The sequence below is a fragment of the Drosophila pseudoobscura genome, chromosome 4 (assembly GCF_009870125.1).
Source record: "Drosophila pseudoobscura strain MV-25-SWS-2005 chromosome 4, UCI_Dpse_MV25, whole genome shotgun sequence".
NCBI lineage: Eukaryota > Metazoa > Arthropoda > Insecta > Diptera > Drosophilidae > Drosophila > Drosophila pseudoobscura.
In genome coordinates, this window is record NC_046681.1 from 7,283,174 (window position 1) to 7,307,604 (window position 24,431).

General features: G+C 48.0%; 1 protein-coding gene across 3 annotated transcripts in view; it reads left to right on the forward strand.

Moving 5' to 3' along the window:
* The window catches only part of kek3 (kekkon 3), a 35,147-nt gene extending 11,183 nt beyond the window's left edge, over positions 1–23,964 (forward strand). For all 3 annotated transcript variants that reach the window (XM_001355976.4, XM_015181143.2, XM_033380129.1), the window contains 2 exons: positions 19,206–21,113; positions 22,389–23,964. In XM_001355976.4, coding sequence (XP_001356012.3) covers positions 19,255–21,113; positions 22,389–23,595 — 3,066 coding nt within the window. In that variant the 5' untranslated portion in view covers positions 19,206–19,254 and the 3' untranslated portion in view covers positions 23,596–23,964. The remainder of the gene's footprint in view (positions 1–19,205; positions 21,114–22,388) is intronic.
* The last annotated feature ends 467 nt before the right edge of the window (positions 23,965–24,431 follow it).

A 24,431-nucleotide genomic window follows, 5' to 3' on the forward strand; every position in this document is an offset into this window, starting at 1 on the left:
TGTTGTATTCATTGTTATTGCTGTTGGAGCCAGAGATGATGTCGGTGCCGCTTCCCCGGGAGTCCCGAACAAGTCACTTTGCCACAAGCTCGGGGGAAGAAAAAACATCTGAGGGTTGTACGCGGCGTATGAGTGATTTTCGTTCGTTCTATTTGCTTGTATCCTCTGCTGAGTGGGCTTATTAATTCATAAGCTCAGCTCTCTGTCTCACCGTTTTGCCACATCAAGTGGCAGGTTCCCTGCCGATGGAAAGCTCAGAGAATTGTGGGGAAAATCCGAAAGAGAGAGAGATAAATCCAGGGAATGCGACGATTTCTGATGATGATGCGATTGTAAATTGATTGCGGCTGATTCGACTGGGGAACCCTTCTTGCCCCCCTTCTCCCACGCCTCCCCGCCGTGGCAGTACAAAAATGTACAGCTTTTTCGCTTCAAGACATTGATGTTGCTTTTTTGTTCGATACGCAAACGCTGTTATTCCTTTAATTAGATGGGACAGAATATTTTACGGGTAATATATACAAATCTCGGGTTGTGGTTCCTCCTAAAAGGCTCTACTTATATCCATGAAATCCGTTTTGTATATTTATTAGGTATGAGAAGTATTATTACTACCACCCACCATTTTTCTAATCGAGATTGTAATATTTTTGTATGAAAAATATCTAAATATCCCATAAAATATTTTTAAACATCATCAATTATGCATTGATCTTGATTTTAGTGATTTTTTTGGCCGTGAAAGATTTTAATCTTAATGATTCTTAATGACACAAGGTGGCCCAGTTGCACCGTCGAACAAATATAGCCAGAAACATGCCAAATAGTACAACAGAAAGAACACACGGTCGAATCCAGTTGGACAACGAAAATGTGCGTGTGAGCATGTCGCAAACGCGATAAAGAACGTAATTGAAACTCTTTCAGAGAAAATTACAGACAACCCCAACAAGTGCATCGAGCATGTACATTCCTTCCATTCCAGTCGAGTCGTAGTCGAGGAAGAGCCAAGCTTTGAGTATTCCGCTCATCCGAAAGTGCTGATTTGAGCTATGGACAAAGCATGTCCACATTGACCTGCTCTTAAATTTTAGCATGAGTCAAAGGGTAACTAAATTAAATTAAAACACCACCAGAAACATAGAACATTTTGCTCTTCGGCTTGGATCCATATTCAAACGTGTTCCATGTTCAATGCATGCCTCCAAAGGACACCGTTCAGAGCAACATAAATAGTTCGCAATACAGTGGCAAATGGTTTGCTGGATCAGCGAGTGATAGTATTACAATCAAAGCCAATAAGCCACCAATCTCCAGCCTTAGCAGCTTCATCTCCAAAAATAAACTTTCAATTTTAAATCTTCTGTCGCCCAAATAATTGTTGCATTTCCATTCGCTGCTAAGTACGGGTATGGCCTGGAATATGCATTCGAGCACATGCCTGACAGGGCACTTTGGAGCATAAATGTGATGCTGGGTCGACAATCCGCTCACAGGAAAAGCGACCGTCCAGACAGGACTCGTTGCGTGGCGTTCACTCAATTGCAAACAATATTTCAATTTTATTTTATTATCACAGGACATGAGCTGGCTCAAAAAGCGATACGGAAGCAGGCTGGGATCCGAAGGGATACAGACATGGATATCCTTTACTTTTATTGTATTATAATGCAGCCCGTTGCCAGCCAGAAAATCTCATTCTTAATCCCATTTTGCCCCATTGTTCCACACACGTTGCCCAGGGCTCTGTGGACGGAGGGGCCGGGGGCTGGGGGGCTGGTGGCTGAGATGGCTTTCCAGCCAAAAGTTATTGATAGTTATGGCACGCCCATACGCACAGATGGCCGCCCTCTTTTTTGATTTGACCAAAATTCACATTTTTCTGCTCCCCTTCCTGGGGCACTGGATGGGGCTCTGGATGGGGCTCTGGATGGGGCTCTGGATGGGTCTCTGGATGTGGTTTTCTCTGTTCATTTCCCATCTCGGTCACTCTTTGCAATACAAGAATTTTGCATAATTTATTAGGAATATTTAATAAAAAATGCCACAAGGCAAACACTGATGGCAAGGGAAGGGATGGGCCAGGGCGGGGCAGGGCAGCCAGCCGTTTGGCAAACTTTACGCTTCGTTAGCTTCTGTTCGCTGTAGTCCCCCACTTCTTTCTCTCCCCCTTTCTCTATCATTTTTCTCCTTTTGTGTGTACGTTGAGCTACATTTATGCTTTGTTTCTCTCCTCAACACACAGATACACCCCCCACACACACTCGCACACTCTCGCCTGCATTTGCAATGTAGATTCACTTTTGTGAATTTATGGCGGAAAAACTCACACGCCAAGGAGAGAGCCAGCAGCAGCTTGGAGCCAGATACACTCCCAGAAATCGGTGGAAACTAATAAACCAATGCCATAAATCAGTAAACGGGAAGCCCTCCGATTAAGTTACGTTTTTAATAGGAGTATTTCGAGATTTTTCAATGACTTTGGATGACACTAGGCACCAAGACAGGGTTAGGGTCCATCATTCTTGCTGGTCTCTAAGGAAATCCAAGTGATAGCCCTCTCTGATAAGCCCCAAGCCCCCAGAAAAGAGTATAGATTTTTTTTCTCACTACCCGATAGTCGTGTTCCACCTTCCGGGCATTTGTTCCCAATGATTTTCCCCCCCTTTTTTCCATCATAGTATAGTTGATACGCATTCGATTTCATTGCTTTGCTAAAAGGTGTAGCTCCCCCCTAACCCCTCCCCGCCACCCCCTCTGTGTGTAAACCTTTTAACATAAATCATTGCCAGCAGTGAGGCAGGACTGTGCGGGAAAAATCCTTTCGCCTTGATTTGATTTGAAATTGTTGAAGCATGAAGTGACAGTTGAAATATCGTTTTACATGCGCCGCCAACGATGACGATGACGACGACGACGACGATTGAGTGGAGGTATGGCGGCTGACATGTAGCTCAACGAGCGACGACAAGGCTGCGTCTCTCTCTCTGATTAGTCAGTCACTGTGGCACCTAAATACATACACGAGTGTTGCCCCACGCCACCCCCTTCCGCAATCAACTGGCATTACATCAGTCCCAGCCACACACGCAACTGTGAACTTGACATTCCCATTCGTCCCATTCATCCCACTCGTCCCATTCGTCCCACTCGTCGTACTCGTCACACTCGTCCCATTCGTCCCACTCGTCGCTGCATTTTGTTTCACTTGCATTCCGAATGCCGTGCTTCACTTTCCAATTCAATTTCATTGACACCTGACAGAGAGCCGACTCCCCGCTGGGGACCCTCTGGGGACGACTCATGACAGTGCTAAATAGAGCTGTTGTGGCAAAATCATTCACTTACAGACAGACATCACAAATGATGGACAAAGAGCTATTCAGCATGGGCTTGGTGGGACAATAGCACTCATGCCCATACAACCGATCCTTAGGGAGTATGGGGATACGGTTATATGGTTTTCAGGTGGATGTGGACTTAAGTAACACCCAGAAGGAAGTGATTCCAAGTCCACAAACTATATATATTCTTAATCAGCTTCAATAGCCAGTCGTTATGGCTATGTCTGACTGTCCGTCTGTCTCTCCGACCGAATTTTGTATCCGCAGTCCTGCAGAACGAAAATCTGTGGCATCCTCAGTTTTGAAGAAACGAGAAGACCGAACACGCAGCATCCTAGAGAATGACTCAATATACCAGATTTTTTGGATCAATTGTAAGAAACAATATGATTTCAGTGGCTACGCTAGCCCCTTCCACGCGCCTATCTGTGCTCTATCTTTCCCTCTCTATCTTCTTCATAATCTTCCTCGTGCAGTGTGCGCTTTCTGGCGGAGGAGAGCTAGATATAATGGCTGGTGTTGGTGTGAGCAGAAAGAGCGATAGATACAAATGTAGCGGAATAAAAACCAGTAGTAGTAAGATGGAAGCATATAAAATATTTCAAAATTATAATCAAATAAGTCATTAGCTGGAAAGGGGGTAAAAGGAGTTCAAGAACTAACATTAATGCATAGCTAGCTATGGCTCCTACCTTTCTCTCTATGCTTTTCTCATCTCTGATGACAAGTGCGAGCAAAATGGGAAAATATCTTGGAGGGATCCGCGTAGATCCCCCTCGCATTAGCCGACAAATCCACTCGTCCCTTTTCCGAACACAGATACCAAAAAATAGAGAGGGCATTAATACGTACAAATAGTTGCTTAGAAGTCATAAATCATAAGACCTAGTAGAGAAAGTAGAGCCGCGGCCCTTGCTGTGGCTCACAGACTTCCCGCTAATTTTTTGTGTCTTTTTTTGTGTCACGCCTTGTGTCACCCCGCCTCCAAGGGTCACCTCCGTCCCCCGCCGCATTCATTAACCCCTTCGCGGGAGGGGCGGGTGGTCTTATCCTTTCTGGTAAATCAGCACGTTTTGTACAGAAAATATTTTGCGCATTCAAACTGAGTATTTAAAGCACACTTTCGGTGGCGATAAATCAAGCGTGAAAGGTGTATTTTATTTTGGATTCTGTCGCTTTAAAAGTGTTTTGCATCCACATTAAAATCTCGTTTGTCTGGCTCGACGCCGTCAGGCTCTCCGCCAGTTTTGGCAGCTGCTCGGCTGGGCCTACAAATTGGCCTGGCCCACAGCCACCACCCACAAATTGGGTATTGGTTTAAAAGAATTGAGTGCGAAAAATGTTTGAAATTCTAATCTTTTAGTTCACGCTTGAGTACATCGCATCGCCGTATGTGGGGGCGGCTCTAGTCCTACTAGAAAAATGTACACATATCAAGAGGCAACGAAACGGTCACAAATATTGCCCAAAAACAGTAGGCACTGGCTAAGGGAAACTTTCGCTGAAGCTGGCCCCCAAAGTAGGTCCTAAAACAGCATCATATCCTGCGAATAGAAGAGCAGTCACTCCTCCCATGAATTTTATTTCCATTCGGCTGTAGATCTCTCTACTGTAGCTCCCTCCACTGTCCTTTCGCTCCACTACGAATATCCTTTTGCTGTTAGTTTTTCTGGTCGTGGACAATGTTTGTGTTTCCAGACACGTGTAAAAGCCAAATATTATGCAGTCAATATATCAAAAAATATTTTCTGCGCGTCTGCCGACTTCAGAGATGAATGAACACCGAAATAGAGTGAATAAAGGGACTACGGACTGGCTTTTGGGATGGGAAAAATAGACAAAGGACCGAACAAAAAATGCGCCACAACGGAGCCCATAAAAAGCACTGAAAGAATTAAAGGCGAAACCGAAACAGGCACGTCATGGAGGGGGGAGTGGCCACACGCCTCCCCTTCACACTTTCTGCACTGCATTTTGTTTAAAACAAATACATTTTACGCCGAGACAAACTAACAAACATTAATCAAAAGTTTGCGGCCCGTTCTGAAGGTTGCCCGAGAAAATGGCCAACACCGTGGGAGCAGATAGCCTGGCCGTTCCCTGGTCGGGGCACGGAAGTGCTGGAAAGGAAGCGAAAGAGGAAAAAGGAAAGTCCGATGGTCAGTTGGCCAGATGCTGGTCGAGTCGGCCTCGGCCTTTTCTATATTAAAGTCCCCACCGCATGACGGGGCAGCATTTGCAGGCTTTTAGATACAATGGTCAAAGGTCAAAATGTAATACCGAGCAGATAGGGTGGGGAGGGGGGTGGGTGGGGTAATGGTCTGCTGTTGGGAACTAAAAGTAGGCCGACTGGCAGGTGTGGCTGGAGCAGGTGGCATTTGCTGCTGCTGCTCGGCCTTCGCGACAATCTGGGACCTGACCTCTGACCTCACAACTTTTTCCCTATCATCATGGCGTTCATAAATCCTAGATATTCATATCTTTCTGCTGCTCAAAGAGTGAATTCTCTTAGAGGCTGTGTCAGGGCATATTTCCACATTAAAACGAGTATCTTTTAAGGAAAGTTTCGTTTCAAACCGCTCGATCACGCTTTTAGAGACCACTCCCACAGAAAAGCCGACGTACCCCATCTAGAGTAAGGGTATTCCATTCGCTTGCTGTGTAATCAGCAGCCTGCTGGCTGCCGCAAATGCATTTGGCTCTTTTGTGCAACGCCATGCATATTTAAAAGGCGTCCCATTCCACACGTCCACGTACAGAACTGTTTGATTGTCCTCCTGGTCGGAGCTGCTCCTGGCGTGGCCCTAATCCTGGCCCACTGCCACGTGTAATGCGAAAAGTGTCCTTGACTTTGCCTGCTGCTGCCCCTCCCCTCCTTTCTCCTTTCTCCGAGGGAGTTTTGTTTAATTGCTAGCACACACACACACACCACACACACTCAAACGCACTCGAATGAAATTCCTAATGAATGCAAATGAATGGCGGGCTCCAACAACAAACTACTGAAAGTACATATTTATTATGCTAAAAACAAAAAATAAAAAATAAAATAAAAACAAAAATTAAATTTCATGACAACCTAAATGTGTTAAAAAGCACGCAGGGCGGGACGGGGCGGGGTGGGGCGTGGAGGTGCGGGGTTGGGGGCTCTGAGGGGGGTTTGCATATTTGCTTGTGCTGGTGTTTGTTTGTTTATTTGTTTGTTTGTTTGCTCATTTAATTTAAATATTTAATTAAAATTTCGAGCGCGGATTGATTCAGACAATTAAAAATAGCACGCTCAGCGAAAGCTGCGCGGAGCGAGGAGAGAGGGGCCAGGCCAGGCCCCATCTAACCCCAAACCACACGCGGTCCCCGCGGCAATCGGTTTGATTAATCCATAAATATCATATAACAATAAAAATATACATTCTAGGCATTTATCCATGTATTTATACCCTGTTATAGCAGGGTTCAAGGGTGTATTGTATTTGGGAAGACGCACGGTGGGGCATCAGGCGAAGGGAGGTTGAGAGTTTGGTTACGGAACTTGAATATTGAATACAATTTGATTGAGAATTGTACAGGGCTTCACAAAACGGATACTTCGAGCATATAGGACTTTAAGTTAATGAAATATGAGCCATTTACCCAATTTGTAGGCACAAAATGCATCTTTAAAGTGGAATAAAAACTAAACTTTGTATCGAATCGAATCGAAACTTTCCGTTGTCTTTTAAATATTTGTTGTTGAGCATTTCTTTACAAAAAATTGGAAGACCAACCTGCTATATGTATTGAGCCATTTGGCACCTGGAGCGATTTAAGAGTTGCAACCATACCGCAGGTGTAAAAAGAAGATAGGCAAAACTTTGATTCCCTCTAACTGCTTCTATCGGTCTTTGATATTGTATTTTGTACCAAAAGATGATTCCTTAATGGCACTTCTTTATTGCATGCATGATTTGAATGTTTGGAGTTCGTTTTAAGCCTTGCAGTGCCATTCCATTCCGCGGGAAGGAGAATTTTTTGAAGGCAACACGTAAGGCAAGGCATGCCACAATGAATTCCATGATTCAAGACAAAATTAAAGCAAAAATTGGTGGAGTGGATAATAATCCGAATGGAATGTCAATTTGAATATTTTAAAGTGCAAGAAGGTCTTACTGAAATACTTCAACCCTTCCTACATTTCGGCACATGGTCAAACGTTAAAAAAATATCGTTGCCTATCCCTAACCATTGGAGAAATGTCAGTGGAAGCCCAGGAAACGATAAAAAAGGCCAGACGAGGATCTTTTCAACATATTGTCAAATCAAAAGTAATCAAAAAAATTAATCCATCTCGCTTAACTGAATCGTATGCTACTTACTATATACTCAAATCCACCGTAATCTATTGTAGATCTTCATGATCGGTTTTAAAAAATTGTAAAAAATAAGGCAATAAAGACACGTTTATAAAAAATAGCCAATTTTATAGAAAATTTATTAATTTATCGGAAAAAAATCAAACTTAACTTAACTTAATTACAAAAAGTTACTGCTTTGCTAACACTTGGTAGTAGAATCGTTAACTGATATTTAATAATACTTTTGTCGATTCTGTGGTAAACGAGCAAACGCTAGGACTTTTTTGTAAACTTTTTCATATAATCCAAAATGATGTACAGATATATTTTATTTTATTTATTTCAAATTGAAATCCAGATAATTAATTGTTCGACTCAATTATCCCAACGTTTTGTTTTTGTTTTGTTTGTTGACTTGGCAGGTCTGCTGTTGCTTTTTGTTGCTGGGTTTAGATAATCTCCAATGGGCTTTTATTGAAATAAATTGGAGAGATTTCGGTTGTTTTTTTTTTGTGTCATTTATACTCGAAACAGTTTTTGTGCTATGAAATCAGATCCGTGTTGGAGCGTGTGTGCGTGTGTGTGTGTGTGTACATTTGCTTGGCCATAAACATGATTAAAAATTGTTTGGCTCCTCTCCGGGGCTCAAATTAAACAGCCAAACCCGCAACAGCCACAACAGCAGCGGCAGCGGGGCACAAAGCACCTTGCGGGATAGGCCTACACACACACACACACACACACACACATACACATACGAGTATACCCGTCATTGTGTATGTGTGCATCCGTGTGGGTGGCTGCATGCGGCTTTGAGGCTGTGTTTGCATTAGTAGGCAACCCTGACATCCCTTCCCCCCTCCCCTCTCCACCCGGACCCACCCTTCCTTTTCGTCCTGTTTCGCTTTTGTTTTATTTGCTTTGTTCTGGGCTGGCGGCAGGATTTGGTAGGAGTTTATTTGCTCTTCGGCTTTTATGCGCGCAAATTGTTTACTCTTTTTAGTGGCTTTTATTATACTAGTACAAGCGAGCACTGTAGAGGGGTTAAGGGGGGATGGGCACGCGATTCCCAAATGATCTACAGGTCGGAAAAGGTCATCGTCATCGCCTGCGGTTGGTTGGATTACCTCAACTATGCTTTGGCAAGCGTTTCGAAAACAAATCCATTATGGATTGGAAACATTTTCCAGGAAAACAGATGCGCAGAGAGAGATTTCAAGTTTTGCTTCAGATTACACGGAGTTTAGTGGCAAGCGGCAATTTAGGAGTGATAGGAGGTCCATATTTCTATATCCATTATCCTATCTACCAGACTGCGCAATCCGGTTGCGATCATATCATGATAGCCAGAATGGCGGACCTAACTATGCAGTGCCCCTCCTCTTTCACTTCTTTTGTAATTCTGACACACAGTAGCTTAGCAGTAGAGGGGGATTCCTCATGTCTGGTATGTACTTTCTTCGTTGTCTCTCTTTACTCTAGCTCTTTCCTAGAGAGACTCGTAGTCTGAAGCTTGTAATCGCGAAAAAGGTCCCTATTTCACCCGGTACTCAGTTTGTGCTCATAAATATTGAAACATACGCAAGCTTATAAATGATATACTTAATGATACCCTAGCTGATGCCATAACCCACTTTTCGTAGAACATATCCGTCTCTTTTCCTTTCTCTCTTACAACCAACGAAGCACCATCTTTCCATTATATCTCCCTCACTCCGACAGATGGCGTTAACGTGCAAATTGCAAGAGAAAGAGAGCGAGAGCATGCCTAGGGATTCAGCCAGGGGAATTTTTCTTCTATAATTCTGGCTATAATAATGATCCGATCTGGATCGGATAAAGAATTAGTCAATCTGGTAGATATGGTTCTTCCGTTAGTGCACAGCCATAGCTTATCTTCGGGCCCAACTCCTTGTCTCTCCATGAGCATCCCCTATCCCCTGTCTCATACCCACCACCGGAATGGGCAAACAATGCGCTACCCCTTTCCCAGGGTACCTTTTTTCCGCTCCTCATAAGCAAAGAAAAAGCACTTAGCACAGTGTTCGCTCTCTCGCTCTCGCTCTGCCCTGCATAATGGCGCCGGAGCACACACACACACACGCACACACACGCATGTATGCTGATGGGGGGGGAATATGGGGGAACAACACTTTCGCCTTAATGTTGCATTCGCCATCCGTCTGATGTTTGGTTAGGAAAAGCAAAAGTGCATACAAATGCGTTTCGTTTGTAGTCCCGAGTCCCCGAACTGCATTCGCTTTTTATGGTAATGCAGCCGAAGAGGACGTAAAGTGTGCGGATGGAAATGGGAAATGGAAAATGGGAAAATGAGATTGGACGGGGTCGGAATCGGATGGGATGGAATGAGATTGGCATTGGGACCTGGTTTGACTTTTATTGGCTTTTAATGGGGGCCGAGCTTAGTGAAGAGCGAGGAGAAAATCTTCAAAATGAATCAAAATTAAATTCGCACTTTCGATAAGTTTATTGCGTTTTCTTGGAACATGGTAGAGCTCTTCCAAAGTGGGCCCAGGCAGTAGGTGCACCGTGTGGGTGGGCTGTGGGGGAGCAGCTGTTTCTCTTCGTCTCCTGACCTTCGCCTCTTAGAGGCGGCTCCTCAAATTGGCCAAAAGTTGGACCGAAACGAACGAGTGCACAAACACAAAAAGCGAAAGTGGAGCACAGCTGGCCCAACAGACTCCACCTCATCCCCACGACGCCCACTTATCCTAGCACACACACACACAAACTCACACACACACTACTGTACATCGTACATCCTACACGTATCGATGATGGCCAGTCTGTTTTTAACTTTTGTAAGTTGTCTTTGGCATTTTGATCCACTGACCTGAATGCCAGCAGCATCTACATACGGATAGGCATATGTGTGTATGTGTGTGTGTGCATGGCATACCTATACATATTTGATGACCAAATGCTTTTCAATATCCATGCAACAACATCTGCACATCGCACAAAAGCCAACAACAATGGAGACCCGAGAGTAAACTACACTCCTGCCCGTGGATGAGAGCAAGGGCCGGGAGGGGGCCGGGGGGGACAGGTGTGTAGTCACGTGTGCATCGCCTTTGTGCCGCCTGTGCAGCGGGTAAAAGGTATTAAAAATGCTGTATTGGCTATACCACAGAGGATACAGTACAAATGGCCTATAACGAGCCCGACCTCATCGAAGCTTATCGAAATCGGAGTGCTTATACTATATTTTTATATGGAAAGCGTACATGTATGTAAAATGATGTTAAAAACATCGAAAGATATGCAAAAAATGCATTGAAATTTATCATTTATCCAGCCATGTTTTTCTGTATTTCTATAGATATATCTATCTTTATTTATCTATCAATAATGGAATCTATACAGATTTATCTTTGTTTTTAGTCGGGGATCGTTTTTATCACCACTAATTGGAGATGTAAATGGTACTGTGTAAGATATTGTAAATAAACTAAATGCAGAATTATAGGTGGAAATATTTCAATTATTTACTTATTTTAAATTGTATTTTAATGAAAGATTTGTACAAAACCAACAAAAGTTTCCTTATAGCCGCAGTATACTGTATTAATCCGCGAAATCTCAACCGCGAAAGAGTCAAAATCGGCTCCCCCGCTCCCCCACACAGTCATATGCATATTTAAATACTTTCTGCGCGAGCGCTTTGTTATTCTGCATAAATAACTAGAGAGTAGAGAGTAGAGCGTAGAGAGAGGGGCAAAGGATATTGAATGGGTACAGGTGTAAGCCCTAAAATTTATGCCGAACTAATGCGTGTCCGTGTACGTGGAAAAGGGAAATGGGCTTTGAGCCATGCCGCCCTGCCATCAGAGGGCGTTCCAATCCTTATGGGCCATTTTCGGAAATGATTTTAGCGTTATCTGGTCGCTTGTCGCCGTTAAAGCTATCGTTAACTGTCTCACAGTCTGGCAAACACCAAAAACATACCCTTGACAATTAACCATTTCAATGGCAGCTTTATTATTATAATATTTTTCGTATATTGATAGATTATTAAATTTATTCAGAGTCAGAGCCGCCAAGATCGAACTACTATATAAAACATTTTTAGTTTTTAACAATATAGAGATACAAAACATTCCCCAAAATGATCCCTTGATCAAAATATGAATAAAATGTTTTTTTTTAGCTGGTACGTACCGATATAGGCGAATGAATAGAAACCGCGGACAAAAATGCCAGCCAAAGGCAAACATAAAATAAAACGGATGCCCTAGCTAAAGTCACTAGAGTCCAGCGAAAATACAAATATTTATATTAAACATACACATCAATACTTTAAAGATTACATCAAAGGGAGAGCAAAAAGAAATAACAGCATGCAAAAAGTATAGAAAAACAGTAAAGCAGCACTCTTCTCTCTCGCTTACCCTTTTTTCCCATTTGCTTTCTTCATGCGGGTTTCATTTTCCATTTTTTCGGGTCTTTTACTATTGGCTTTCTGTCCGTTTGATTTTCTTCACGCGAGTTTTTAATTTATCCCGTTTTTACGACACCGCAACTGCAAAGAAAAAGCAAATGAAATCATAAAAGGTGGCCCGCGAGTTCTCTTTCTATTACGCTCAGCACTATTGAGAGCGCTTTGACGCCATGCTTGAAGAGAGAGATGCTGTTGCACCGAGCAAAAAAAGCGACAGAGGGAGAGCGCGTATAAGGTAAGGCATAACACTGGAAGCTCTATACATTCCAGAGTCTTGGTGATCTAGATCTGGATATGTGACACCTCAAAAATGGGACACCTTGGGCGGAGAGCGCCCACGCTATGCGCTTTTGCTCATTTTTCCAATCGCCTCTCCCAAGCCCACTCTCGCTTTAGCTACGTTTGCTCGCTCATCTCAGCTCATGGTATTCTGCCTCTCTCAATGCAAAGGTAGATCGAAAGAGTGTGGCTGTTTCGCCTATGCGTGTGAGTGAGATGGAGTGGGTGCAGCGTATGCGTATGCTTAGCAGTGGCGAATTCTCTCTTCTCCTCCCCTCTTCTTTCACTCGTGCAAAAAAATAGCGTAAATATATAGAAGCCGGCAGCTTTTTGTCGAATTAGAACAAGCTTATCAATGGTGTCTGTCCGTGAGAGCTTCAATAATAGTTGTTGTGGTTGTTTTAACGATTGTTCGTCATTCGTAATCTCTGTTCAAAGACAATTTGATACTGTCGCAGTTGATATCTTGCCCACAATCACGCCTTTTGTTCGATTCTCTACCAGTGATACCCACAAGCCATACAATTTTCACCAAATTCCGACTATGGTTGATCTCCGAGGGGAATATCGTAACCATCTTTATAAGGGAATAAACCTGCACAGATTTATGTGAACGCTAGCGTAGCCTTTCTGCCCTTCGGCTCTTTTTGCTTTTGAAGGCCTGGAGCTGGGTTGGACCTGGACCCGGCCTTGTTCTATGCAAATGTTTACGTATTTATTAAAAATGGCAGCGATTTTGATATAATCCGCTGCATTTAATTGACTGAAACTAACAACTGAAAAACAACTGCATGTGGGTCAGCCACCCGAGAGTGAGGGAGAGAGAGAGCGGGAGAGTCCTCAACAAAAACAAAGTGGGGCAAATAAAAAAAAAGAGCCTATAAAGCCGGCTCGTGGCATTACGGGGGCCGTGCCTTTGTGGATATGGATAATAACTCATGACCGGGCGCACAATAGAGCGGGAGGCCCATTGAAACGCTTTTAATGGGCAATGGGGCGGGGGGAGGGGAGCCACGGATCGAGTATCGTATTTATTTGCATTCTCTGATCCGTTACAATTTCAATTATGAGAAATGGGCCGAGATGTGTTTGCATTTCATTTCGATGAGCTCAGCGCCGGATGACAATAATAAATCGCTGCATTTTCCATGCGGGACAGGAAACAATGCCAGCGAGTGCATAGGTATTGCATTTAAATATTACACAACAAAAAAAAAATAATAGAAAAATATGATCATCCCAGAAACAGTTTCAGGCGAAAGCTCAAGCGCGGGAAAGCGCAGGAAAGCGCGGAAAATCGCGGGGAAAAGCGCTAATAAACAAAGATTTTCGCTTGGCTGATTATTTTCGTTAACCAGCGGGAGTAGCCTGATAGCTATCCTTTATCCGCTATCTGCTATCTGCCATCCACTATCTGTTGCTTTAGCTCCCGCTACATGTTGTTGCAAAGTTTTCCCGAAGCAATCAACTGCGGAGGTCCTCGAGCTTCAATTGGAAAAGTCAACGGCTGGCTCCAGAGCCCCAGCCAGAGCCAGAGCCAGAGGCAATATTGTTCCTCATTGGATGAGATGCGGGCCAAGACAAGGGGGAAATTGGTAAGAGAAATGCACTCGGCAGTCGGCGCTCGACAGACGCCAGGCAGGTGGAAAGGAAATGCAATCAAGGCGGTTACTGTCTGAGAAAAGCTTCTTGTCATAAGAGGATTTTTCGTGGGAATCCCAGTAGGAAGATGGTTTTTTGCTTGATTTAATAATTAAGGAAACGAATCTCGGATTCCTCCAGCAGTATTTGCACAAATATTTATGTATTATTGCCCAAACTAATTGTTTATTTAACGAAATATTTACTGGGCCGACACACATTCCTCGAGCCACAGGAAAAGTATCAAAGAATGGAATTCAAAAGTCCGGAATTTCTTTTGCATTTTTGAATTCTGTTACGGCAAATATTTGCAGAGCCAAACGAAAGTAAATGCCCAATGGAATGTGCCCCAAATACTGCAACCTCTGTCACTCTCCGACTCCGACCGACGTCTCCCGATTCAAGTGCAAATCGAATCAGCCCGGCGTGAAAAAAAACGTGAATGCAATTCACCAAAAATTCACGGGCATACCTATACGGGACTTGTAATATTATTGAGTTTTTGTGCGCGGAAATCCTTTCGGTATGCTCCAGAAGGCAGGCAGGGCGGGGGGCAGGGCTTTGAATGGCTTTCTATGGCTGGGGAAAAGCAAATCAAATTTCCGGTTCTCTCCGTCCTTTCTCCGTCATTAAAGTTGAATCTCCGTCCTCGACGAGGCTGCCAGACCCGAACAATTAGTTGGACTGCTGCCATTTCGTTGATTTCCCAGCAGCCTCGAACAATCAGCGAACACCCCGACTAAATAATCAATAACTGTCACACAAAACCAATTGAGATGTCTCCCAGGCGCCCGTAACTTTTCGGCTGACAAAAGTTCTCCATGTCTCCCCGCCCCGCCCCGCCCTTGGTTTGGGGCAAGCACAACTTTTAGTTGGGGAAACTCCCTCGCCCCATCGAAGCTCTTAACTAATCTCCAACTCTGGCCTAATCCAGTAATGGTTATGGCCGGCACAACTACACCTCAAATTTCGGAATCATATAAACATATCATTCAATGAAATTGATGGTCCCATCCTTACGCTTACCTTGCGGCTGTTTGCTGTTTGCTGTTTGCTGCTGCCACGCCCCCTGTCTACGCCCGAGAATATGCTGATCAGCATTCAGCATTTTCAGCCATTTCGGGCTGCCTTTTCGGGCTGACATCTGCACATTTTATGGTCTACATTCCTGGTCGGTTGTCGGCGGTTATGGCCACAGTCGGTCGGTTGTTGCCATTGTCGTTGCCTCGTCCTTGTCCTCGTCCTCGTCGCCGTCAATGCCATTCACATTTTCGTTGTGGGCTAATTTAATATTGTGCTTTGTATGATTTTCACATATTATCAAGAAGTTTTATTGCGGCAATTGAACACGTTTGCGGAGGGAAGGGCACCCTGTTCGTCGTAAAATTGAAGCACCCCCCGGTTAGGGCCCCAGTATTTTTGGATATTTATGTTCGGGGGATATTGCAAACGTGTGCGTGAGGCAGGGCCTGTAGCCAGTATCCTGTATCCTGGCCATGGGGGTTCGCCCCGGGCTTTGTTTCGTCGGGTTGTTTACTTTTATTGGCTTTCGGTATTATTGGTTATTGTGGATATAGCACCCCCCCCCCCCCCACACAGGGAGGGGGTCGGGAAAGGTGCAATTTAACTTTTACTTCTCTATTTATGGCTTAATAAGACACACGTTTTCGGTAGCCTGCTTATCGGGCACTCAAGCCAAGATAAACGTTTATTTAATTTAACTGCGATGACAAAGGGCCCTCTCTCCGGCCGTTCTGGCCATAAATTTGTATTTGCCTATGATGATAATTAGCCTGGCTGATAGGGGGGTGTGGCAGGTGATTTATCAGAGCCAATAAGCCCCAATAAAGGTTTGCTCTGCTCTCCCAGCTCTGCCAAACACTCTAGAGAATCCATTCTCTTGGAGTCCTACCTGCAGGGCTCTGGATTTTTTTTTGCGGGGTCGTTAGCACTGCCTTGGGCGGAGGGGGGTTAATTAAATGCTGCGCCGCTGTTTTGGCATTATTTAAGGCCCCTCTTGGGCCTCGGCTTCGACTCTGGCTAAAATCATGAACAAATGGCAGTGCAAATGTTGACAAAGGACCGGCCCGCAACAAATGTACGCAGCAAACAACAACTAGTGAAGTGGGCACTCGACAGAAATGGGAGCGCGAAGGGGTAGGGTCGGAAGGGCTGAAAGGATGCAGCGGAGCCCCACCCCGCCCCCAAGGCTGCCGTGCAGCTGCTGCTGACCACAGAACGTGGCCGATGCGAATTCCCCAGCCCGAGCCGTGCCTCTTGAGAAATACCGCTTAGCTTTCCCTGGGCTCTCCCTCGCTCCTTGGCTTTCCCTTTATTTTTCAGGCATTTTGCTTGGAGTTTCTCCCCATTTTTTTTGTTGTGTGTGTTTTTCCCTGGTAAAGTCTATTATGCTTGTGAAAATTGCTTTACAGCTGCAAAACAATGCGGCAAAAAAGGTTACACAGCACAAAAAGAAAGCCGCACAAAAAATGAATAATGACAGCGAGCTGGAGGGAATGGAATGGACTAGAGATTACTTTTAACTTGGCTTACCCTCGCTGCCAGATGGAGAAGCCCCAATGCTCTTTCACAGGCAGATGGACCTGGGAGATTCTTCCAGCCATCGAAGGCCTGGATACACTTTCAATCTCCTGAAGATTCCATCCCATAATTATCATTCTGCCCGTTAGAGTATTAAAAGGGAATTTACTATCAAAGCCTCCCTTTCGGAGGAGCAGCAGCGAAATAATATTTGCCCCAACCTCGAGGGGCCTTGGGGCTGTGGGGCCTGGGGAGGCTTGGGGAACGAAAGTGCAGCTAAAATAATTTGCACATAATGAAGCCGGAAGTGTGAATGCAAAGAATACAAGAAAACGTGGCAGAAGAAAAGAACTTCATTATCAGTGGCGAGGAGGAGAAAGGGGGGAGGAGCAGGGGGGAGGAGGAGCTCGCTCCGGCTTAGTGAAAGCATTCAAGCGGAGAAAATTACACAAAAATCTTTGCAGGGATTTTCTAATTAAAGTTTCAACGAACGAACGCAACGCGGCGCCAAAGTGAAATTAATGGCGCTGCCCCCCTCGGACCTGCCCCCCCTCCCCATTTTCCGCTGTCTTTATGAAGTCCACGACGGCAGCACTTTGGGGCACTTAATCTGCTCTCTCCCTCTCGCACAGTCGTGTCTGTGTGTGTGTGTGTGTAATTTATTTGCAATCAATGCGGCCCGTAAGGACATTATTTTCGCATTAAAGCAAGGGCTAGACGCGAGCCAAAGTTGGCCAAAAATCTCTGCCAAAAGCCAGCATTTGGCAGCTGTCACCGGAGCAGAACTTTTTCGACGCATCATCTGTGACATGTGGGATCTCCTGAGAGCCCCATTAATGGGCGTTTCATTAGGCCGAGCAGCGGCCATTGCCACCGCCAGCACAGAGAGTTTCTCGAACCCAGGCCGGGGCCCAGAGCCCGAGCACGTACGAGTATCGTGTGTCATAAGCAGGCAAGCGGCTTACGGCAGACGACTGCGACTGCGACTGCAACGGACGGAGACCGAGACGGAGACACAAATGACGCTGCAGTTGTGCAGTTGGAAATAAAATTATTAACCTCGCTGCAATGCAACATAAATAGGATTAGTGTCTGCAGTAACTGCACAAGAAGAACAAACAGAGCTCGGAGTCGAAGGAGCGGCGCAAGGAGGCCCCACAACAAAAGCGGAGCCAGGCACATTTGCATGTTGCATGTTGCCTACTTCACGGTGGCGTACGAGTACGAGTACTCGCACGAGTATGATAAACGGCAGCGACAATGCCACAACCAACCACAAATACACTCGCACACATGTGGGGCTGTCTTTCTGTCTGTCTGCCACCGTTTCCCTTTTACAGCGCAGTGTCTGCTGCACGTTTCGTCTGCCCCTGCCCCTGCCCATGCCTTTGTTTGGCAGCACAAAAATGCAGCCGAGTATTTTCAGTAACATGCAAAAACTTCATTTCATTTCTGCGACTGTCGTCCAGTGTATTGACCCCTAGACGCCCTCCACCCTGCATTAGTGACCAAGCAGGCCCCACCCCACCCTCCAATACCGACACCATCGCGGTTTTTGCAAGCATTTTGTTTGCTTTGCGGCTTCCGGTTTCTGTTGTGAATCCGCACAAGCCCTTTACCAAAACTCCCCTAACATCTAGACAAATAGAATTGTTCGCATTCCTGAAGGTTCAGGAGGTTCTAAATTCGTTGGATTACCCTTTAAATGGAGAGACAGGCTCCATGGAAGTTTACTTTTATAAGCAACAGATCTATTTGTACGACTGAAGATTGGAGGAAATGTAAGGAAATGGGAGGGATTTGGAAGAGAAGGAGATTGTGGGTTAATGCCGTCAATATTTGTATAGGAAACGGTAGGAAATTCTACTAAAATATTACTCAAAACATCCAATGGCAGAGCTCTTCTGTAAGCCTCGATTGAGCACTCTTTTGGAATCGGGGACACCTTCAGCCTATTCTGCCATTTATTCGATACATTTCAAAGCCCGTTCCAATAGATTATAACCGAAATAATCATCAAAAAACACCTTTTCTCCCAGAAGACTGGGGTAGAGACACCCCAGCTCTCTGCCTCTCGAAAAACGAGCGCGGAAATGCCAAAATGTTGTGCATACGCCCCGTTGGCCGCATGCAAATTTCATATATTGAGCAGAGCAGGGGTGGAGCAGGGGAGGCCTGGTCGAGGGCCATAATTGCAACATGCCACACAACACACAAAGCGACTGGGGTGGACTGGGAGGGGGACTGAGGCACGTAGCCAAGTCAAACAAACCGCGGGGCATAACCGACAAAAAAACGTCGAAAAAAAGCGAAGGAAAGTCAAATTTCTAGTTGGAATGTGGTTGAGCCGTGGCGGGGAGTGGAGTGTGAGGCCGTCTGGGCCCTTGGTGCTTGTGGGGGACTTGCCTTTGTGGCGTTGTTATGACTTAATGTCGCAACAGCGAGTGTGGCAGTGGCAGTGACGGTGACGGTGACGGCTATGATGGAAGTACATAGCCATAGCCATTGCGTAGCCCCCGGGAGCTTATTAAAATGTCAGCAGTGCTTGGGTTTATGACAGCCGCAGTGATATTGATGTGCCCTCTCGTTTCCCCCCTCTCGTTGCAGGCTCGGGAACGTGGTCTGATTGGAATCAGGTGAGAGCTTCTAGTATGCCATGGCAGCGGCAGCGGCAGCCGCCACACCGACGCCGGAGGAGCGGGCCAGGCCCCACGACATAGCCAGCGACAACAGCGCCCAGCACCGGACGCTGGCGACGAAGGTGCGCCGAAAAGAGTCGCGGCCCCTGCGGCGCCTGCATCCGCCCATACCGCTGGGGCAGCTCCTGTGGCTGCTCTGCTGTCTGAGCCAGCTGCGCGCCGAGTGCCCCTCGGTGTGCGAGTGCAAGTGGAAGAGCGGCAAGGAGTCCGTCTTGTGCCTTAATGCCAACCTCACACATATCCCCGAGCCGCTCGACGCCGGCACCCAGCTGCTGGACCTCAGCGGCAACGACATCCAGTCCATGCCGGACGACAGCTTCGCGGCCGCGCGGCTGCTGAACCTCCAGAAGGTCTACCTGGCCCGCTGCCGCCTGCGGCTGATCGAGCGGCACGCCTTCCGCAAGCTGATCAACCTCGTGGAGCTGGACCTGAGCCACAACCAGCTGGGGGCCATCCCCTCGCTGGCCCTCTACCACGTGTCGGAGCTAAGGGAGCTGCGGCTGAGCGGCAACCCCATCCTGCGCGTCCCGGACGACGCCTTCGCCCACGTGCCGCAGCTGGTGCGCCTGGAGATGAGCGACTGCCGGCTGGCCTTCGTGGCGGTGCGCGCCTTCGCGGGCCTGGAGAGCAGCCTGGAGTGGCTGAAGCTGGACGGAAACCGGCTCAGCGAGGTGCGCAGCGGCACCATCACCTCCCTGTCCTCGCTGCACGGCCTGGAGCTGGCCGGCAACGAGTGGAACTGCAGCTGCTCCCTGCGTCCGCTTCGAGCCTGGATGCTGCAGCAGAACATACCCAGCGGGATACCGCCCACCTGCCAGTCGCCCCCCCGACTGACGGGCCGCGCCTGGGACAAGCTGGACGTCGACGACTTCGCCTGCGTGCCGCAGATCGTGGCCACCGACACGACGGCCCACGGCGTGGAGGGACGCAACGTCACCATGAGCTGCTACGTCGAGGGCGTGCCCCAGCCGGCGGTGAGGTGGCTGCTCAAGAACCGGCTGATTGCCAACCTCAGTGCCGGCGGCGAGGACTCCGACGAGCCGCGCACGGCGGCGGCCACGCAGGGCCGCAAGACCTACGTCGTCAACATGCTGCGGAACGCCTCCAACCTGACGATACTCACGGCGGACATGCAGGATGCCGGGATCTACACGTGCGCGGCGGAGAACAAGGCCGGCAAGGTGGAGGCCAGCGTGACTCTGGCCGTGTCCAGGCGGCCGCCGGAGGCTCCGTGGGGCGTTCGGATTGTCCTGCTGGGCGTCCTGGCCGCCCTGCTGTTCGTGGTGGGCTCCTCGTTTGCGGCCATCTGCCTGTGCTCGCTGCGGAAGCGGCGCAAGCTGCGGCTCTGGAACTCCGTGCCGCCCGTGAGACGCAGCGAGAGCTACGAGAAGATCGAAATGACGGCCCGGGTGCGTCCGGACCTGGGCGGCGGGGCCAGCTGTGGCGGCGGCAGCGCCAACGGGGCCGGCCTGTTCCAGGATGCCGAGGAGCAGGGCTATCTGCGCGCCGCCCACACGCCCCTCAACAACGACAACGATGCGGGCCAGGCGGCCATTGTGAATCCCAGTGCGGGTGGCGCCCAGCGCCGCAATGGCGACTATCTGCACGTGTCCACGCACTGCGACGACGACGAGGAGGAGGACCAGCAGAAGCAGCCATCGCGAAAGACTTCTATGGGGGGCGACACGACAAAGCGACTGGCAGGCAATGTTGTCTCCACATCCGCATCCGCATCCGCTGCGAATAATTCAGTGGCAGTGGCGCTGGCGCTGGAGGAAACGGATCTGCACATCCCGCGCCTGATTGACATCGGCGGGTAAGTTGACCTCGCACCCTCATGGCCCCAGTGCCCTACCCAGCCCCAACCCCAACCCCAAGCCCCTCCGCAGACGAGGCCCGAGTGCTGGTGCAGCTTTTGTTTCTGCGGTTCGTTACTTCGAGTGGCAATTGTCCTATCCCTGTCCGTGTCCCTGTCAAAGAGCTGTCATGCTCGAGTGCCCGCCCGGATCTCCCCTTATTCCGTCCGTATTATGGGCAACACTTGACACTTCCACTTTGTGCTCGAGCAGCACTCACTCCGCATCCCCCACCCGGATCTCCCTCCACCATCTTACACGCGCGTGCTAATGACGCGCGAAATATGCGAGGGCTGGCCCCACAGCTAACATTCAACATTCAACCTCCGACATCCAGCATCCCACTTCCCACATCCGTGAGAAGTGCTTTATTTTGGGCACACGGAGAACCGAGAACCGAGAACTGAGAACTCACTCTGCCTGATTGGCGCTGGTCGTGTGAAAGGCATACGAGTGCGGTTTAATGGATGTGCGGCTGGTTATCGTCACGGACATGGACACGGACCCGGACAGAGCCAGAACCAGAAACCAACGAATACGGATACGGATGTGGGCATGCAGAAGAGCTGCGAACAATTATGTGTGAATTGTTGAGGAGCGAGCAACTACACTGAAAGAAAACAGGCTCTAGAATGTAGGACTTCCGCGAAAGCACAGCACCCCTCAAAGCATTCCTTATTGTCTCTTTATGCCTTTCGATCATGGCGAATCCTGCCTTCAATCAGAGTTAGATCACCCTAAATCATTAAAACCGAGTGCAAGCACTCCGGACTATCGATAATTATCGATCATAATCGATGCGGATTCCTTCGCAGTCTCTGCGGCGTTCTTATGCACATTCGGCGTTTTTTTTATACTTAAACAAAGGTTTAACCAATATTTGTCTTTTATTTGGCGCAAAAACCATCTCTTTATATTTTCGAAATTAATTTTTTTCAGTGTAAATCCTGAAATTTACCCACAAAAATGCAAATACATAGTTTCTAGGCAGAGGGCGAAGCAAAAAAGCCAGCAAATTCGCTCCACCAGAAAATGTAAAAAGAGTGAGCGAGAAAAAAAACCGAAATTTTCGGCTCTGACGCCGTAAAAATGGCAATACCTATTCCACGTTCAGTCCGTTTCGGATAGAGAGATTCGGGGTAGTCCCACATCCAGGGCTCTATCTTGTACCTCCTTGGGTTGCCTTGTACCGACCACCACTAACCGAAAATTGTATGTCTCTCTACCCCTCGCAGCACCGACTCCGCCTCCAGTTCCATCTCCAGTCAAGTGGATGCCGCTGCCCGCCTGGCCGGCTATGGCGGACATGCAGTGGCGTGGAAGACCACGCCCATAGCCACCACCAAGATCACTTCGCCGCACAGCAAGCCCGCGACGACGACGACGACGATACTAACCCAACCCACGCAGGGGGCGGCCTGCTCGGCCACGCCCTACTCCCGCTACGGCAACCACCCGGCGGATGAGATGGCCACGTCCGTGTTTTGCAGCAGCAACGGCGACGGGCCCGACAACGATCTATTCGACAGCAACTATCCGGATCTCCTGGACATAGCCAAGTACGCGGTGGCTCAGGCCCACCAGCAGCACCAGCAGCAGCAGCAGCAAGGACACGGCTATGCGCAGGGGGCTCCGACGCCCAATGGGGGACTGTGCACACTGCCCCGCAAGCTGAAGACGAGTGGCAAGTACTTCCGCAACTCCTCGGACAGCCAGTCGCCGCTGCTGGCCGACAACTCGAGCAAGTACGGCAGCAGCACCCTGGGCGATGGGAGCTTCCTCAACGAAGCCATGGGCCTGGGCAGGCGCTACTCGGCCGAGTCCAGCTACGCCAACTATTCGAGCACCACGACCTACACGGGCGGGGGCCAGCGGGCGAACAGCTTCCTCAACCTGGTCCAGAGCGGAGCGCACAAGGGGGCTCTGGGCCACCATCTCGGCCACAAGCCCAGCCTGCCCTCCAGTCCAGTGCAGCACCAGCGCTCGTTGAGCAGCGCGGCCACGCCCCTCCTGGACTTCTCGGCCCTGGCCAACAGGGCGGCGGGGGCCGCGAACTCCTCGGTGGCCGCCTACGACTACCATGCGGCGCAGCTGGAGCGGTTCCTCGAGGAGTACCGCAACCTGCAGGATCAGCTGTGCAAGATGAAGGAGACCTGCGACACCATCCGGAAGAAGGAGACGCCCCTCCGGGTGGCCGTGGGCCAGTCGGCCGCCCAGCTGGCCGATCCGGTGATGTACAGCGCAGCCACTGCCTCGCACAGCCCCAAGCCCCCGGCGGCCTCGAACCTGAAGTCGAAGACCCTGCTGCCGGGACAGCCCCCCGATCCGCCGCCCTACTGGCTGCACCGCAACGCCATGCTCAAGCGACTGAACGGCAACGACGGCAACGGGGCCACGGGTGCGGCCAGCCCCCAGCCCGGACAGGATATTTTCAAGAGCTAATCGAACCCGTGTACAGATGGGCGGTTGAATGACGGTCAAGGAAGATATTGAGGGCCCAAACGAGTCCGAGGATTGGATAGTTAGCCCAGCCCCAGCCCCGGCCCCGGTCCCTCTGTTGTATTATAGACACACTTTTCCACTCTTTATACTCGCTAATACGCCATATTAAAGCCCCCGAAGCAGCCCCAGCAGGAGGACAATGTAAGTGTATAGTATCAAGCCCTTAGAAAGCAAACAAAAAAACAAAAACTACCTACTATATATTTCGAGAATCCTTATCGAAACCTAGTCCTGGAACCCCCCTTGAACCCCCCTTGAACGCTCTCGTGTTAGTCTCACTAAAAGTGTTTTTGTACTCTAAGCGATCTCAAATATACATACGAGTAGAAGAAGGACAATGTAGTGGTCCCCGGATATGATATTGTAAGTTTCTTTTGAGTTCCGCACAGACTGGCAGGAATCAATCGATTCGTATTGTTTGATTGATTGATTGTTTGATTGTTTGACTGTTAGATGGTTCTATTTTTAGGTACACAAAAACCAAAATTCAAGCTAGACTTTAAACCGAAATTGTAAGCCAATTAAATCTACCAATTGTAATTTAAAAACAAAAACAAAAACACAAACTAAAAAAACTCAAAGCATTTCACCGAAAAAAAGCAAAAATAAATTAGTTGAGAATTGAAAGAAATAACAGAAACAAATCGAATTTTAATGGGTCGCGTGGCCTGTGGCATGTGGGACAATCGAGAGGCGTGCAAATGTCCATTTCCGCTGGGGAAGGGCTGGGCTGGAACGACTTCCGCAGGCCCCAAGTCCAGGCCCAGGCCAGGCAG